The following is a 16,431-nucleotide window of genomic DNA, read 5'->3' as shown; positions in this document are numbered from 1 at the left end:
TTTGGGTTGATGCATTGGGATTGGGTATTTTTCACACAATACCGGGAGCTATTAACGAATCGGTATTTTACCGACTGGATTTTGGCTTGATGCATAAGGGTGCAAGTTTCTACAGACCTCTCCCAAGCCCAACTTCCATGATAGACTCAAGGTGTCACCCGTTATATTCTGCCTCTCCTCCCCAGCCACTAGTTATTGATAGATCGATAGATAGATAGAGTAGCTATATTGCCCATGCTCATCCACCCCCAAGGACAGAAAAAGCTCTCCTTTCAAGTAATACAGACGGTAATGGCTGATAAAAGCCATTCTTGGCATGCTGAGGAGCATGCTGAGATTCTCCACACCGAAGGAGGTGATCTCATCCGCTACCGAAACCAGCTCTCTGTGGGGGTGATTGCAAATCAGGGTCCTGGGTGAGGAGGGGTTGGGGGGCAGGCACAGTGTGTTGTGGGGAACAGTTAGGATTCAGGAGATGACAGGGTTTGTACAGTGGTGAGAAGGGAGGAAGAGAGACAAATTAAATATGACAGGCACAGACCGAAGGGTGGGGGAGCTCAAAAGATGAGGGCAGTGTGACTGATAATATTGCGGGAAGGGGGCACGTGGGGTATGAGAAGCATCAGTGCTCCGACTTACACCCTGAGGCCCAGCCTGAGGGCCGAAAGAGAGACACTTTAATTATTTATTTATTCATTCATTTCTATTTAGCGTGGATATTTTCCAAAGGTGCTAAAGCGCTTTACAACAAAGAGGATTACTACATAAGTTGAAAATGCACATTATCCGAGGCTGTCGATTGGATATTAATTACAGAAGCTATACAAATATCTACTGAAAGACGAGGTAGTGGGAACATCTGAACTTTTCTCATAGTGGTTTAAGCGTGGGGTGGGGGTGATCTTGTTGGTGTCGGTATGCTGAACAAGTAACAGTTTACACTTTTTCGGTTGGGGTAAGGGTTAAAGCAATACGAGGGTGGGGAAAGAAACATGGACGAAAAAGAGGAGTAGGGCGAGAAGGGGCAGAGAACCACAGGCACAAGAGAGGGCAATACAGATGCCGGTTTCACAGAAACACAGCCAAATGGAGCGCGTGGGTTACAGAGAAGCCCATGATGCAAGAGAAGAATGGGGGGCTTGTGCAGAGAAGCGCATCCAGGTAATATTACTTAAATGGCTCAAACAGGACTGCCTCAGCAAAAGTAGACAAAGTGCATTTGAGTTGCAACAAAGGCTAACCCTAATGAAAAAGGAGTGTGCCGAGACAAACATATGGCCAAAAGTGAAAGGATCCATGCAGCAGGGGCAGTTTCCAGGGCAAGAAAAAAAAACAGCTAAAGGCGGGACACATGTAAAGCATTTACCAAACAAACCACTTCAATTTAGAAAGGCAGACCAAGGAACGAACGAAAGTGATGGGTGGGTGATGGACGTGGTGAAACACCACAGAAGTAGATACAGCATGTTGAGAGACAGCGCATGCGCTGCCTAGGCTGGACTTAAAAACGGCACTCTTGCATAACATTTTCATATATTGAAACGGCCTCTTTAACCTTCCATTGCTGAGGATGGGATGTATTTACTAAGTATTTGTGCAAATTCATGTAGGCTGTGGTTAAAAAAACATATAGGCTAATTTTATGAGTGGCCCAAGAAATGGGCTGGCACTTTTTCATCCCAGAGTTACTGGGCTTGGAAAATCTAGCCCATAATGTGTTGGACCCTGAGGCTGCATAGAAATGAGGATTTACAAAGGGAACTGTTAATTTCAGGTCCAATTCCCCCAATAAGTTCTCATTTTGTCAAAGACTTTCACCTGAAATCTAGGGGTGAAATTAAAAGATCTGTACTGTTCCCCGGACTCATAATTTCAGTGGGGCTGGTCAGCATTAAGTGGCCACTGAGTGCATTAGTAAGTAATTTGCTGTCTCTTGTGAAGTGCATTTGTTGATGCATATCCAGAGAAACATAGCAACCAAATTTGTACCTTACAAAACTGACTGCATTTGGGTGTATTAACTTCAGTTGATGCAAATTCCTTACTTAACAAGGGATCTGCATATATATATGAAAGTGAAATGTGTATCAAAATTGCAGTTAGCCCTGACCCCCGTGTGTTATGTTTTCAACTGTGGCACTACATTCATATCTGACATGACTGAATCACACTACAATTATTTTAGTGAACCCTTCAATAGGTCCAAGTACAAATGTTTTATCTTGATATAGTCCATTCTGAGGATATTGACATCTGTAGTGCATACAAATATGTAATCTATTTCCAATTTCCCACTTTGGGGATCTATTAACACAATTAATTTTGAAGTACGTAAAGTAGTGCTACTCACAAACTACAAAATGCTCTTCCACCAACTTCTCCACTCCTATAATGCTTCTGCAGAGATGCCTGCAAAAATGCACACCTCCACACACATAAGCTTAAGATTTACATGTAAATGTGGGAGGGCTAGGAGGGAGTGGCTGGAAAATGGAAATACTTGCAACCGAAAAGAATCTGTTTAGAGAGGAATAAAAAGGAACTTAGGGAGTGGTAAGGAGGCTTTTGGGGAGGGACATGTTAATAGAAACACCCACCACAGTCAGAATAACACCATTGCTATTCACAAACTACACTTCTAAATTTACTACAGACCAAAAGGTAACAAAACAGTAGTAAAAGTGCTCCATCACAGCTTTGGAGTAAATCTAGTTCCATGCATGGCTACTCACTACCACAGAAAATAATATAACACCCAATAAACACTCCTGAGGCACAGCCGGGAGCAGATTCTAGATCGTGTTTGTAGCACTGTGTTTTAAAAACTGTAAATTTGGAAACTCTTTTAACTTTGCACTTACCCTTTCTCCACACGATTGCTGTGTGTAGACACCCCGTTTTTCCAGCAAAACGAGCACTGGAAAAGCTGAAACCGGCGCCCTCTCTCTAATTGCCATTTCCCACGCCCTGACTTGGCCACGCCCACTACGAGGCCACGCCCCATCCCCTTTTTACCTTCATAATCATGTGCATATACCGGAAGCGCAGCGGACGAGCGCAGCGGGCGCGACGATGGCGCGCCGAAGGCGCGCTTAAGGCAAGCTCGTCTGCGCTCGTCCGCGATCAGGACGCGACCGGGGCCGGTAGCTATCTCCGACCCCCTAGCCATGTGATCACTACCTATTCTCGAAAGGAGCTGCTGTCTCTGAAACCCCCTCAGTGCCTTATCTGCCTTTTCCCTTCCTCTGACGTTCAAGGCATTGCTCACGCTTGCTCTGTCTGCAATTTCTCTCTTCCCTCTCCTGGCTACACTATCAGAACGACTCACGTCCTGATTTCCCCTCCTTCACGCGGTCTACCATCCCCCTCGACCCTCCGAGCTGCTCTGATCAACTGCAGATCCCTGAGTAAACACGCCATTGACATCTGGCAGTCCCTTCGGGACAACGACTGGGATCTGCTTTTTTTGACCGAAACATGGCTAAATGACACCACGAATCCCGCCATTACCCTCGCTCTTCCGGAGGGCTATAACATCATCTGTGCAAACAGACCCAACGGTAAATCCGGGGGTGGTGTTGCATTAATTCATAAATCCAAATGGGCGGTCTCCCTTCCCCCATTTGACCAAATTGACAGCATTGAAGGTCTCCCCTTCAACGTCCAAATCTCCCCATCCTCTTCTTGTTCTGGAATTCTTATTTACCGCCCCCCGCATTCCAATGTCTCTCACTTACTGGCACTGGCGGACTATCTTACTCAGCTTAGCACACGATACGCCAATTTCACCGCTCTAGGAGACTTTAATCTCCACGTCGATAATGATTCCTGCCCCCACAGCAGTAATTTCATTTCGACGCTAACCGCTTGTAAGCTTGTCCAAACAGTTACTCTTCCTACCCATAAAGCCGGTCATACTTTGGATCTGATCCCTCGAACGCCTTTGGAGACTCAACTTCTCCCTTGACAGCAAAATCACCTACAAATCAGCCCTTAAAGAATATCGGAGAATGATTGAAAGACACAAACGTGATTTTCTGGCATCCCGAATCCAACTTGCCAGTAATGGCCCTAGGGAAATTTTCAACATAGTGAGATCCTTCACAAACCCCATTGCGCTGACTCGTACTCAGCCTGCCTCCCAGTCGCTTTGCGACAAACTCTCTAAATTCTTTGAGGATAAGATTGAGGACATCTACTCCTCTTTCCCCCTCCCCAAAACCGCAGGGCAAAAAAAGAAACTTTCTACCCCCTCGCCCCAGCTACCTACCCTATTCGAATTTGACACCATATCAGAAGTAGACTCTCTGGCCGAACTAACCAAATGCAAATCAGGCTCACCCAAAGACCCCTGGCCGGCCAAGCTCTATAAAAAACATGCACCCCTTCTCAACCCCTACCTCAATCTCATCTGGAATGATTCATTCAGAACGGGCTGTTTCCCTGCCAAATGGAAACATGCCTCCTTAGTTCCCATCCTAAAGAAACCTAACCTAGATCCAGACAATCCCAGTAACTACAGGCCTATTTCTCTTCTGCCTGCCCCAGCCAAGATATTGGAAAGACTGGCACATTCCCAGCTGTCGAAATACATTGAAACCCATGGTCTTCTCCACGACTCCCAGCACGGCTTTAGGTCGGGCCACAGCACCGAGTCGGCCCTTATTGAAATGGCCGACTCGGTGAGGTGGACGCTTGACCAAGGATCGAGGGCGGTGTTGGTGCTGCTGGATTTATCGGCAGCATTCGACACCGTCTCTCACAAAATCCTGCTGGGAAGACTGGAGGACCTTGGGCTGGGTGGAGCTGTCCTGAAATGGTTTTCATCCTACCTTTCGGACCGCACACAGCAGGTTTTCACACCCCCTTTTTCTTCTCTGGCCAGACCACTCAAATGGGGAGTCCCACAAGGCTCTTCCCTGAGCCCGCTCCTTTTTAACGTGTATTTCACCCCTCTGGCCAAGTTGATTGCACAGACGGGGATCAAATCTACCTCCTACGCTGATGACATCCAGCTTCTTTTCACTTTCGATTCTCACTCTGCCTCTGCTTTTGATCCTTTGAAATCCTGTCTCAGGGACATCTCGAGCTGGATGGATACCAATTCCCTCCGGCTCAACGCCGGTAAAACAGAGATCCTTTTTTTCAACACATCATCCCCCTTGGATTCCAGTATATGGTGGCCAGAAGACTTAAGCTTAGCTCCCATCCCTAAAGACTCGGTGAGAAATCTCGGAGTCCGCTGGGACACTCAACTTAGCTTCAAAAATCAGGTGCAAACAGTAGCAACCTCCTGTTTCGCCAAGATTAGAATCATAAAACGCCTCATCAATTATCTGCCGGCAGACTGCCGTAAGACTGTGATCCAGGCCTTGATCATATCCCATCTTGATTATGCTAATGCTCTCTACCTTGGTATCACAGCGGGCCTCTGCCACAAGCTCCAGACGGTCCAAAACGCCGCCGCACGGCTGGTTGAGAGAATCCCGGCCAGACACCATATTACTCCTCATCTCCGTAAGTTACATTGGCTGCCCATAGCAAAAAGATGTGTATTCAAGGCCATGACTCTGGCCTTTCGAGCTTCAAAAGGCAAGGGATCGGCATACCTCAAAAACATTCTTCGACCTTATGCCAACTCCAGGACTCTACGGTCCAATACCCTCCATTTCCTGGAAACCCCCCGATGTAAACGATCTCGGGCCGGTGGCAAAACCTTTGAGGTCTGTACCTCTCAGTGCTGGAACAAACTTCCATTAGCCTTACGCACCTGTCAGACTGAATTAGTTTTCCGTAAATCCCTGAAAACACATCTGTTCTCCTCATAAATTTGGATATCTGCCCCTACGACCTCCCTTTGTTTCTCATTGTTTCAGCGCCGGGACGCCCCGTTGGGGCCGCTGTGCGCTTTATAAATTTCCCAAATAAATAAATAAAATAGGAAATAATATAAACAAATGAAGTCATTTGGATTTTAAATTAACTATACATATAATTATTGCTGTTAAAAAGTTAGATTAAATTAGGAAGTAAATATTTTATCATTTTAAAAGCAAATAATTAGCATATTTAAAACAAATAATTAGATTGAACTTTTAACAGAAAATGGAATTTAAATTTTTTTTTTTCCATTAATTTCATCGGCAATGAAAGAGGAAGACAATATATCTATTGAGAATAGCATAAATTACAAATTAGGCCACAGAGCAATCAGGTGGAGATATTGATGAGGTACAAACCATCAATAATGCTGGCTAATTAATGATAAACCTTAATCCCAGGATCTTGTATGGGGAAATCTGCGAGTTATAGTCCTCAAAAACTTGCACCCCATAATCTATTTGGAATGATTTTCTAAATATGTTTGATAAGTGATGATCAGAGTTGCTTTTCTCTCTTGTCAGTGCAAATGTGAATATATATATACTACCCAATTAGTAGAAATGTGTCACCCCGCTGCTCATTTAGCCAAGGCGGTACAAAATCTTGTCACAAACTATTTTAGCTTTAGAGCAGGGTACTCAAAAGCACACAAGATGCTGGTCCTTAGGATCTGAGGCATGACAGCAGCTCCTTTGTATTTTCTGTTTGTAGACTTCATGACAACTGCAGACACTGTGGATCATTCCTTCTTGTGGAAAAAGCAGAGGGCACTTGGAATCCCTCCATGTGGGCTAACTTATTTTAACTGAAGAAAGTGGGGCGGGTTGACCACCCCACGCCGGACGCACAGCCTTTAAGTGCATAACAAAGATGCCAAATTGCTCAAGTTCATCCCAAATGTTTATTTCTGGTTAAGTCATTCAATATATTCTGTTATTCTTAATTCATATGTTCAACTTAAAATCCTTAATGCTATAGACATGCCATAACGAGCCTTGTTCTGTAGCATGGAAAATTGAAACGTATTGAAACGAGAGGAAACAGGCATTAGCGCACTCGAGGTATGAGCTTGTGGAAGGGTGGTTACCGCATTAGCAAGGGAGTTAAGCGGAGAATGTGTTGGGATTACTGAAGTTAAGAGCACTTCAGGGATTAATTGAAGGGGAGCGTAAAGGGAAAGATGGGGCATTTAGCTAGTGACATTAATTATTATGTATTCCAGTGGGCAAAACGTTGATTACGGGGTGAGCATTAAGTTATGAACACGTTTATTCGACACAACGTTTTTTAGTTGCACAATTTGATAAACAAAGGTTAATTTGTAACCTAATAGTCATGTTTATTTAATATTGTAGAGAGCCCCTGACGAAGTGCCAGGAATGCACGAAATGCATTGGGTGATGCAAATTATCTAATCGAGGAGTACCTATGCAATTTTAAATGCTGTGCGTCCGGCGTGGGGGGGTCAACCCGCCCTACTTTCTTCAGTGATTTTTCTGTCACGTGGCTGGGCAGTCCACGGTTAAGGGCTAACTTATTTTAAGGCATTCTATTTTGGCACCTAGGACAAGGTAAACCCTAGCAGGAAGGCTGCTCACTGAGGCAAATCAGACAACATCAGCACAATTAGTGAAGTCTGGCAAGATAGCATGCTATCCCCGTTATTTTTGAATTTATTTATAGCCGACTTACCATATTTAATGGTGTTCTCCCCAAAAAGTTTGGGCATTTCTCTTGCATAGTTCTTGCATATGTTGGTGATATGATTATTGTGGATTGTACTGTATATTTTTTTATATATATTTGCAAAGCATGATCCTAGATAAGGAGCACCAGACAGCTGAACAAGGGTGGGAGCCCTCAGTTATGCTTCAGGAATGTTACAAAGAAGCAGGATTTTTGTGATTGGTGAATCCTACCATACTGGGAAATAGTGTTCTCTGAAGGGGTGGGTGTTCAGATCCTTTCTGAACTGCAGAGGGGTTGGTGACACAGATTCGTTGCAGAAGGGGAGGTTGTTCCAAATCATGGGAGCAAAGATGGAGAAGACTTGTCTTCTGACTTTCTCTTGCTTACTGTATATTGTTTTGTTTCCAGTCCAGTCTAATGTATGTACAGCAAGATCTAAATGCTTTATAGTTTTACATCTATGATTTGCTACTATTATGAAATTAACCTCATTTCCCTTCCTGCCATCCTTTTCTGCCTCTTCTCACACTAATTACATTTGTTGTTGTCAAGTGCTTCTTTTTTCTAGGCCACTAGGCACTTGTGGAGTAAAAGATATACCTCTATTCCAAACTAGAATTCAGTAGTGCATCAAAGCCTTTTATTCATAAGCTTAATTGGAAATAAATATTACGTTCTGGTGTAATAATATTTATCCGGTGCCACAGGAAGCCATTCCATTGGGCTAGAACTCTTATGTAAAGATATTCACCTCTCAAGGTCATGCATGTGAAATATATGCTGATGATGTTCGTAGAGAGGATGTGAGGGTAGCAAAGTGGGTGTGTATGTGTTACCAGAAATAACAATAAACATGCAAAGGTACAATTTCACAGAGAATAGCCTTGAACGAAAAAGTACAGAAATAGATATTTATGTACCCCTTTATCAGGGCCGGACTGGTAACCAAACCCGGCCCTGGCAAAGTGCCTTGCCGGCCCCCCTGGGGCTTCGGGGTGCCGCCGAGCTCTTTGCCAGGGCCGGTTTTAGCCGATTTTGCAGCTATGCTAGGCCTGGTAATCTGTGCATGGTGGAACTTCCCAGGTTTACTTCAGGAAATGTTTGTGCAAATTAAAAAAGGAAGGCCTTGTGGAGGCATACATCTCTTCCCATAATTTTACATTTTTTAGTAAACAGGCCCCATAGTGTGTACCTTCTGGACAATCATCAAAATACCAGGATGGTTCTTAAGGGGATTTGTGTCCAGTAAATGTTCTATGTTAAAACGTACTTACCTTGCTGATTTGTATTTATTCATTTTGAATTTTAGCACAATTTCCCAAGCAATCATTTCATAATAACAACAAGGACGCAACACAGGGGAACACAACTTGACATGAAAATTATTTGAGCTATGGTCAAAGAATACTGCTTCAGCTTTACCAAAAATGAAATAGAGTAAACAGCAGTGAAGTCATAATGCATTTTTTCACTCACCATCAATAATAGCTTCCCCTTTAAGGCTCTTCATTCCTCCAGCGATTGGACTTCCATCAAGGTAAAATTCAATGATGCCATTATCCAAAGTAATAATGAGATGAAACCAGGTGTTTTCTTCAAAATATTTTAACGCCGTTGTTTTTGCCACATGAGTGCTATTAAACTCCTGGGTTATATAGTATAGCATCAAGTCTACGTGAGAGTCATTGTTATGGATTTTTACCCCATAGTACATTAGTGCATCTTCGTTACCCTTTGCAATTATGAACCCATCAGTATTAGGTTCTGGTTGGACCCATGCTGAAAATGTCAAGTTTACAAGTATATTCTTCATATTGTGATAGTATTGCTGGCTGACAATACCAAAAGAATCCGCTGCTCCACTAAAGTACAAAGCATCTGTTCCACTTTGATGGCGTCGCTTGTGAGGCTGGGACTCCACAGCATGAGAGAAAGATCCAAGAAGTATAAAGTCTATCATTGGAGGAAGGCCACTTGGGAATACACTGGACAATATTTCCCAGCCTACTCGGACATCCCCAAATGTACCCTGCTGTCTCAAAATGGAGAAGCTGGTAATGTATGATATATCCTCTTCAGAGACCACATCTTCAGCCATCTCTCTTACCAGGCTCTCTGGGCTGATAAAGAACACTCCAAAGGGGTCATCATTAAATGGGATCATCACAGTTACATTAAGGTTGGTTACAGCTAATTGGCCACCAGGCCCTGGTTGTCCGCCTAAATGAAGATGATGTTGAAAGGGTTATGATAAAATAGGATTAGTATGCACGGGTTACTATTTTGGTTAAAGACAAACATAAAGAAATTCATTTGTGTTTATTCTGTTCATGCAACACATCTGTTCCTAATGCTTATTTTAAACATTGCATTACAGACTTTGTGCCTGATAGATCACAGCACAGGTCATTTAGATTAGTTGCAATTTGCATCCAGAATTTTTAAAATGAGTAAGGAATTTGCAAACCAACCATTGTGCTAATAGGTCGGTTCACCAAATTCCGATATGGATTGAATCACAATCTGACCCACCTAATTAATATTTACGATGTGGGGTGCAAATTGTAACTTAGTCCGATTAGCCACAACCACTGGGGGCCTGCAAGGGTCACAAGCCCACCATGTCTGTGATTGTGTTAAATAAGGCATTTTAAAAACATTGTTTTCAAAAACGTTTTTCCAAGATTTAGCAGTGGTTCCCAGACCACTGCCTACTTCCCCAGAGACATTTTTCACAATTCCCACATTGGATGGCGTCTGATGGGGTCCATTCCCTTTTGTAAATGTGTTATCACCCCAACTTGGAAGTCAGTAACTTTTAAAAGTTTTGTGAGTGGAAATCCTGTCACAAATCACTGATACATGCAGTACAAGTCACATTTTTAAAAGGAGGCCTATAACAAGTGCCTTCCAAACTGCGAATTGGGAACCATTCACAATTCCATTTTAGGAGTTAGTAAAAGTGGTCGGAATTCTAAAATGAGATTCGTACGTGGGAAAACGTATTTTGTGGTCACAAATGCTCCTATTCTGCCAATGGAAACATCTGCAAAATAGGTTAGTACATCTAGCTTTACTTCATAACAAATGTCTATGTCTTCTTTGTCTAGTTAATAATACAAAAAGTAAAACATGAACATAAATTACTACAAAAATCAATATTATGGATTAAATATGGCATGCAAATGAGAAAATATTAAAACAAATTCTAAATAGTTTATGCATATGCATAATTTATACTAAGCACTGAGGACGAAACCGTACCTGATGCATTCACAAGCTCTAGAGTATAAAATTCATTGAACTCCGGAATTGTATCAGAAATTGCATAGAGAGAAATAGGTTTGAACTCTTCACCATCCATGAACAGCAATATCCCAGATGTTTCAAGAAACTCCACTCCTGGACTGAGGACTGATTGGTTCCACAAAAGCCTCCAGAACAATGATACATTTCCAAAATGTCCTCTTTGCCTCACAACCCTATATAGTAAAACAGCCAGAGTGAGCTGTGGGGTATGACATTTTCATTACATATGAAAAATCATGGATTTGATGTAGTAAGCACCACATATGCAGTGAAAGAAAGAATAATCTTTACAATCATTTTTTTGGTCTCAATGTCAATTTTTTCGATATCTTAAACTCAAAACACAAAAACTATTATTTAAGGACTAGTGTCCTTTTTTAACAAACTTCTAAAAAGTGGTATGCTCACAATACTCTATGTACAACTCTAACAGAAACAGTAATATGGGCTGCATTTGGCATATATTGCAGTGGAATGTTGACATAGTGTCATATACAAATGGCAAATTATCACTTATTGATTGTCAACACAAATTAAAAGTTTGAATCAAGTAGATGTTCATGTCTCCAATAAAAACACTTTATTACAGTAATGAGTAGTACACTATGGTACAATTATGTTTAGAAGGCATCAAATATAACACCACCATGAGCTGATAGTATCTAAAAGAGTGCATATTCAGTTTAAAATCGCATTATAATTTTTCAATTTCCAAAAAAGTATTGTTCTACAGCTTTGTTTCTGAATCATTTGCAATGCAAAGTGGCAGAGGTCTAATGACTGCCACAGCAAGGACTTCCTTAAAAGCATGACAATTACAACCCAGGCTATAATTTCTCAATCTTAGAATTCACACTTTTAGACCATTCCATAACGTGCCTTTTAATGGAGGTTCCATAACACACTATTTTACATTGGTCATGAGGATGTTATCATCCTATCAAAAGTTCAGAGTTATTTCTTAAAAATAAACCATTAATGGTCCGGAAGAAGATGCAAATCTATGCACATTCCTATAACAGAAGGAATGATGTTATGTTATTGGCATTTATAGCACGCACAGATACTCAAGAGTGTCCCGGAGCGAAACCAAACGGGCAGGGAACAGTGGATCATTAGATGTAAAGCAGAGTTTTCAATCGTTTGCTGAAGAGCTTGGGGTCCTGGATACTGCGAAGATCCAGAGGGAGTGAACTCTATGCCACCACTGCCTTGTATACCAGAAAACTGCCACCAATTCTTGTAAGGCGAAAGCGAGGAATGACCGCCAACAGCTGCGCCGCTGAGCGCAGCTGCCTTATGGGAACATAAAACTTAAAGCATTACCTGAGGTATACAGGGCCAAGTTTGTACAGGGCTGAGTGAGCCAGGGTAAGGGCTTTAAATTTAACTCTTTCAGCCACAGGAAGCCAGTGAAGTTCGTGCAGATGTTGCTTCATGCTAGATCTCCCCGGAATGTTAAGAAGGGACCTTGCTGTAGCATTCTGGACTACCTGCAGCCTCTTCAACAGGTACCCTGGCAGACCAATATACAGGGCATTCACGTAATCAATATGTGAAAGGATTAAGGTGCGAGTAACCATTTCCTTGGCTTCCCTAGAGAGGAGGGGGAGGAATTTTCTAAGTGATTTAATGGTGCCAAAGCACAGGCCAGCTAGCTTCTTAATCTGTTTGGAAAACCGGAGATGTTCGTAAAACCAAATTCCAAGGTTTTTGGTGGGCTGACCCACGGAATTAGGCAGAGGATAATCAACCGGCCAGAGCGATTGCCTAAACTGGGGAGGAAAAGTCCCAAACAAGAGGATCGCTGAATTATCCTTTTGCACTTGAGCTGCGCAGAGAGGATTCATTGAAAAACAGCTGTAAGGCATGTTCTAGCTCGAGAGGTGGATAAATCGTTTTTGTTCCATGTGAACAGGAGCTGGGTATCATCAGCATATGCGATGATCTTGGCACCCAACTCCTACGCCAGCTGAATCAGCAGGGCGACATATATATTGACAAGGCGGGGGCTCAATGTGGAGCCCTGAGGCACTCCTGTGGTCACACTTTGAGGGGCAGACGAAGACGGGGAAAGCCAAACCTGCATCGATCTGTCCTCAATCATCATGATCATGAGAAAATTACATTTGGGATGCATGGCCTTATGCAGCCATCAAATTGATAAAAAATGTGGCTTCACATGAAACAGTACAATAAAAAAAAAAACTGCTTTATGTGGTCTGAATACTTTATTTCTGACATTTTATTGAGCTGTAAATGAGGGCTGTCCCTTTTATGCAAAATATTAGAAGACTGATTCCCCATTTCTAGGATTCGAACCCAAGACCTCCAAAACACTGCATTTATTAGCATTGTAGATGCAGTTCTAGTATATATCTCCCAGCATAACAAATATTAAAATCCCACAGTCAAACATTTTGCAATCTTCCACACATAGTGAGAATTAACAAGTCAAACCGGGAAACTTGGCGCATAAACTATATATTTCATTCAACACCATTTAATTCTTGAAAGAACTGAATCTCCTGTAAAAAGCCATTCAAATCAAATGATAGGGAGTATGAATTGTATGGTGGGCTCATACAGCTAATTATAAAAACACTGCTTACGTGAAGTTGTTGGTCTTCCCCTCTTCCACAGATTTGTCCAAGGGTTCAAGAAAGAAAATACCATTTGGATCATCATTAGCGTTTATGATAACCGTTGCTCTTCCATTTCCATAGACAACAGTGTCACCTGGTAAGAATAATACATATTTAGATACACAGAATGTCAGGGGTAGTTATTAAGTGTCACAGAGTTATCAGATAAAGGATGATATGGTGACATTCACTTGTCTAGGATGCCTGTGCTGGATATAAAATGATAAAACTATTGCCATGGGTAACTGCCAAGAAAGAGGAATTTGGCTTTCAAATTCTCAGAAATTATTTGTCAGTAAAAAATGGAAGCAAACTGCAAAGTTTCTTTAAAAGCAGAATTACAGTGAGTATTCCATGTGTCTCAATTTGAATGTTGTCAATGCAATGCATTGCAGAAGACACACTGCAAAAGCCAACAGATCTAACTTTTTTACTAAGTATTTGCCAATAGTTGGGTGACTTGTGGGTTGCCCACTGCTTTCCTGGAAAGAAAATACCAAAATAAGGGAACATATTATGCTACTACAATATAGAAAATTGAGAGTAGGGCCCTGTTCAGGAACAGATTGTATTAACAGTGTTAAGCACTATCCTTAAAAGCAGTGATATGAAAAGAAGCCAGAGCAAATTTTTGATATGTAAGTAGCTCACTTAAAAAGCATGAATAAAATATTGCAATAGCGAATATCTTTGACAAAGGGTCAGCATTTTAGTTACAGCTGTAAGAAAGGCGCATCTTCATGTTTTGAACAAAAATAGCTGTATTCTAGCAAGTTAACATGGCAGCAAACTACAACCAATGTATGGAGGTGATTAATGAACATAACTCTCTCTTTAATACACTGCTAAGGCATCCGAGCAGCAAATGCTTTCTAAAGAAAAATACCAAAAAACAGGAAGTAAAATGTAATTGTGTCAGCAAAGTAACTACATCAAAGATAACACACTGGTTCTAATCTAACGAAAATAGTATTTGGTGTATCCATCAAGAAAATCTAATGGGCCCACAAATTGGACAATGCAACCATCAATGGAATGCCATGGTCTTCATGGACAGCCAATCGAAGTAATGGCAAACCATGAAAAACACTTCAAAGCCAATGGGTGAAGGGAGTTTACCCAAATCCTACTTTATATTTCTAATTGATAAAAAAGTCTCCTTTAATAAGTACCTGCATCCATCTGTGCGCCTTAAGATCTCCGAACCTTTCCTCACCAATAGAGGAGAGCCAAGCACCTGCACTCACAAAATTGGCAAATCTTTGCCTAATGATCTCAATTCCTGCACGAACTCTGTGTCTTCTTGATATTTGAATGCAAGATCTCTACCCAAACATGCAATTGAATTTTGGAGCCTTTTAGATGAAGAAAAAGCCGGAGATATGTTTTATCACTGAGACTTGGCTCCAGGACTCCTCGTCACTGAGTGTAGCCACCGCGTTTCCCCCCCAATATCAGCTGACCCGACTTGATAGGAAAACCGGAAGAGGCGGCGGCATTGCGGTTGCAACGGTGGCCCCTTTAAAGATCCGCGTTTTAGATTCCCTTTCCTCTACTAAATTAGAAATTTTAATCTTTTCTATTGACACGCCTGGCCCGGAATCCTGGAATAAGGCCCTGATTTATAGACCCCCCCGGTCCCAAGGCGGATTTCGTTAATTTATTGTTAGATGCCATCGCCCCGTATGTTTTAGCTGCCGACTACTTTATACTACTTGGGGATTTTAACTATCACGCAGAAGTATTGTCAGATTCGGCCCTCCTCTTCGATGCAATGCTCACTTTGGGACTCACACAGCAGGTGATGGGACCTGCCCATATAGCTGGCCATACCTTAGATTTAGTATTCACTAACTCTTTGAATCTCAATATTGAAACTCCTTGTCCGGTCCTATGGACTGATCATTTTACTCTTAAATTTAGTATGCCTATCAAGACCTCTAGCATAATGAGCCCTAAAGGCAGTATTTGGATTCGGCCCTGGCGCAAAGTTTCCATGGACACCTTTTTGCTCCACTTTGAGCCTTTATTGCGTGATAAGAAGGCCGACAGGGTAGAATCAGCTGCTCTCAATTTGGAATCTTCCATAGTGAAAGCCTTAGACACAGCTCTTCCTCCTATTAAGGTACAAATAAAAAATAAAGCCTCCCCCTGGTTCTCTGCCTCTTTAAAAGGTCTTAAACAACAAACTCGGGCAGCCGAACATCAGTGGAGGAAATCCAAATCTGAAGAACACCGTAGGAAATATCAACAGCTTCATTCAATTTATATTAATAATATTAAATCCTCAAAAAAGGCCTACCTTACACAGCGCATCAACAACGCGGCCCACTCAAGCAAAGAATTGTTTAAAATATTGAAGGAATTCACCATTCCTATGGTTGAACAATCCTCTTGCGTGCCCACTCAGGAGTGGGTTGAATCTATCTCACTGTTTTTTGATAATAAGATCAAAACAATTTATGCCTCTTTTTGTCTCCCGAACCCATCCTGAGCGACCCTACGATCAATACTAGTGAACCGCCCCCATCCATTGAATTCAACAGTCCTCTCTTCCTTACTGAATTTGATCCGATAACAAGTTGTGAAGTTTCTGAAAGCCTAAGTAGGATTAAATCTGGCTCCCCTGCCGATCCTTTTCCTCCTCGTGCCTGTGCCAAAATTTTACCTTCATTTGTGGATGCCCTTACATCAGTTTTTAATCTATCTTTGGATCAAGCTACCTTCCCTCGAAAATGGAAACATGCACTGGTTAAGCCTATACTTAAAAAACCTCGAGCTGACCCAAGTCTGCCTGTTAATTATCGTCCTATTTATTTGCTCCCTTATTTTGGGAAGGTCTTGAAACTGTTCGTGAATAAACGTTTGACAGTATTTCTTGAGACAATTAGGCTCCTTGATCCCT

The 16,431-nt window shown here is 42.0% G+C and overlaps 1 protein-coding gene across 1 annotated transcript in view; it reads right to left on the bottom strand.

Moving 5' to 3' along the window:
• Positions 1-16,431, bottom strand: part of ADGRV1 (adhesion G protein-coupled receptor V1) — a 1,990,932-nt gene that overhangs the window by 1,603,163 nt on the left and 371,338 nt on the right. The window contains exons 18-20 of the mRNA XM_085632468.1: positions 13,494-13,620; positions 10,837-11,054; positions 9,049-9,792 (exon numbers count right to left, since the gene is read on the bottom strand). Of these exons, the coding sequence (XP_085488594.1) occupies positions 9,049-9,792; positions 10,837-11,054; positions 13,494-13,620 (1,089 nt within the window). The remainder of the gene's footprint in view (positions 1-9,048; positions 9,793-10,836; positions 11,055-13,493; positions 13,621-16,431) is intronic.

Source organism: Triturus cristatus, chromosome 2_1 (genome assembly GCF_964204655.1).
Source record: "Triturus cristatus chromosome 2_1, aTriCri1.1, whole genome shotgun sequence".
In the NCBI taxonomy this organism is placed as follows: domain Eukaryota; kingdom Metazoa; phylum Chordata; class Amphibia; order Caudata; family Salamandridae; genus Triturus; species Triturus cristatus.
Note: the sequence above shows the minus strand (reverse complement) of the source record. Positions and strands in the feature narration are given on the sequence as shown.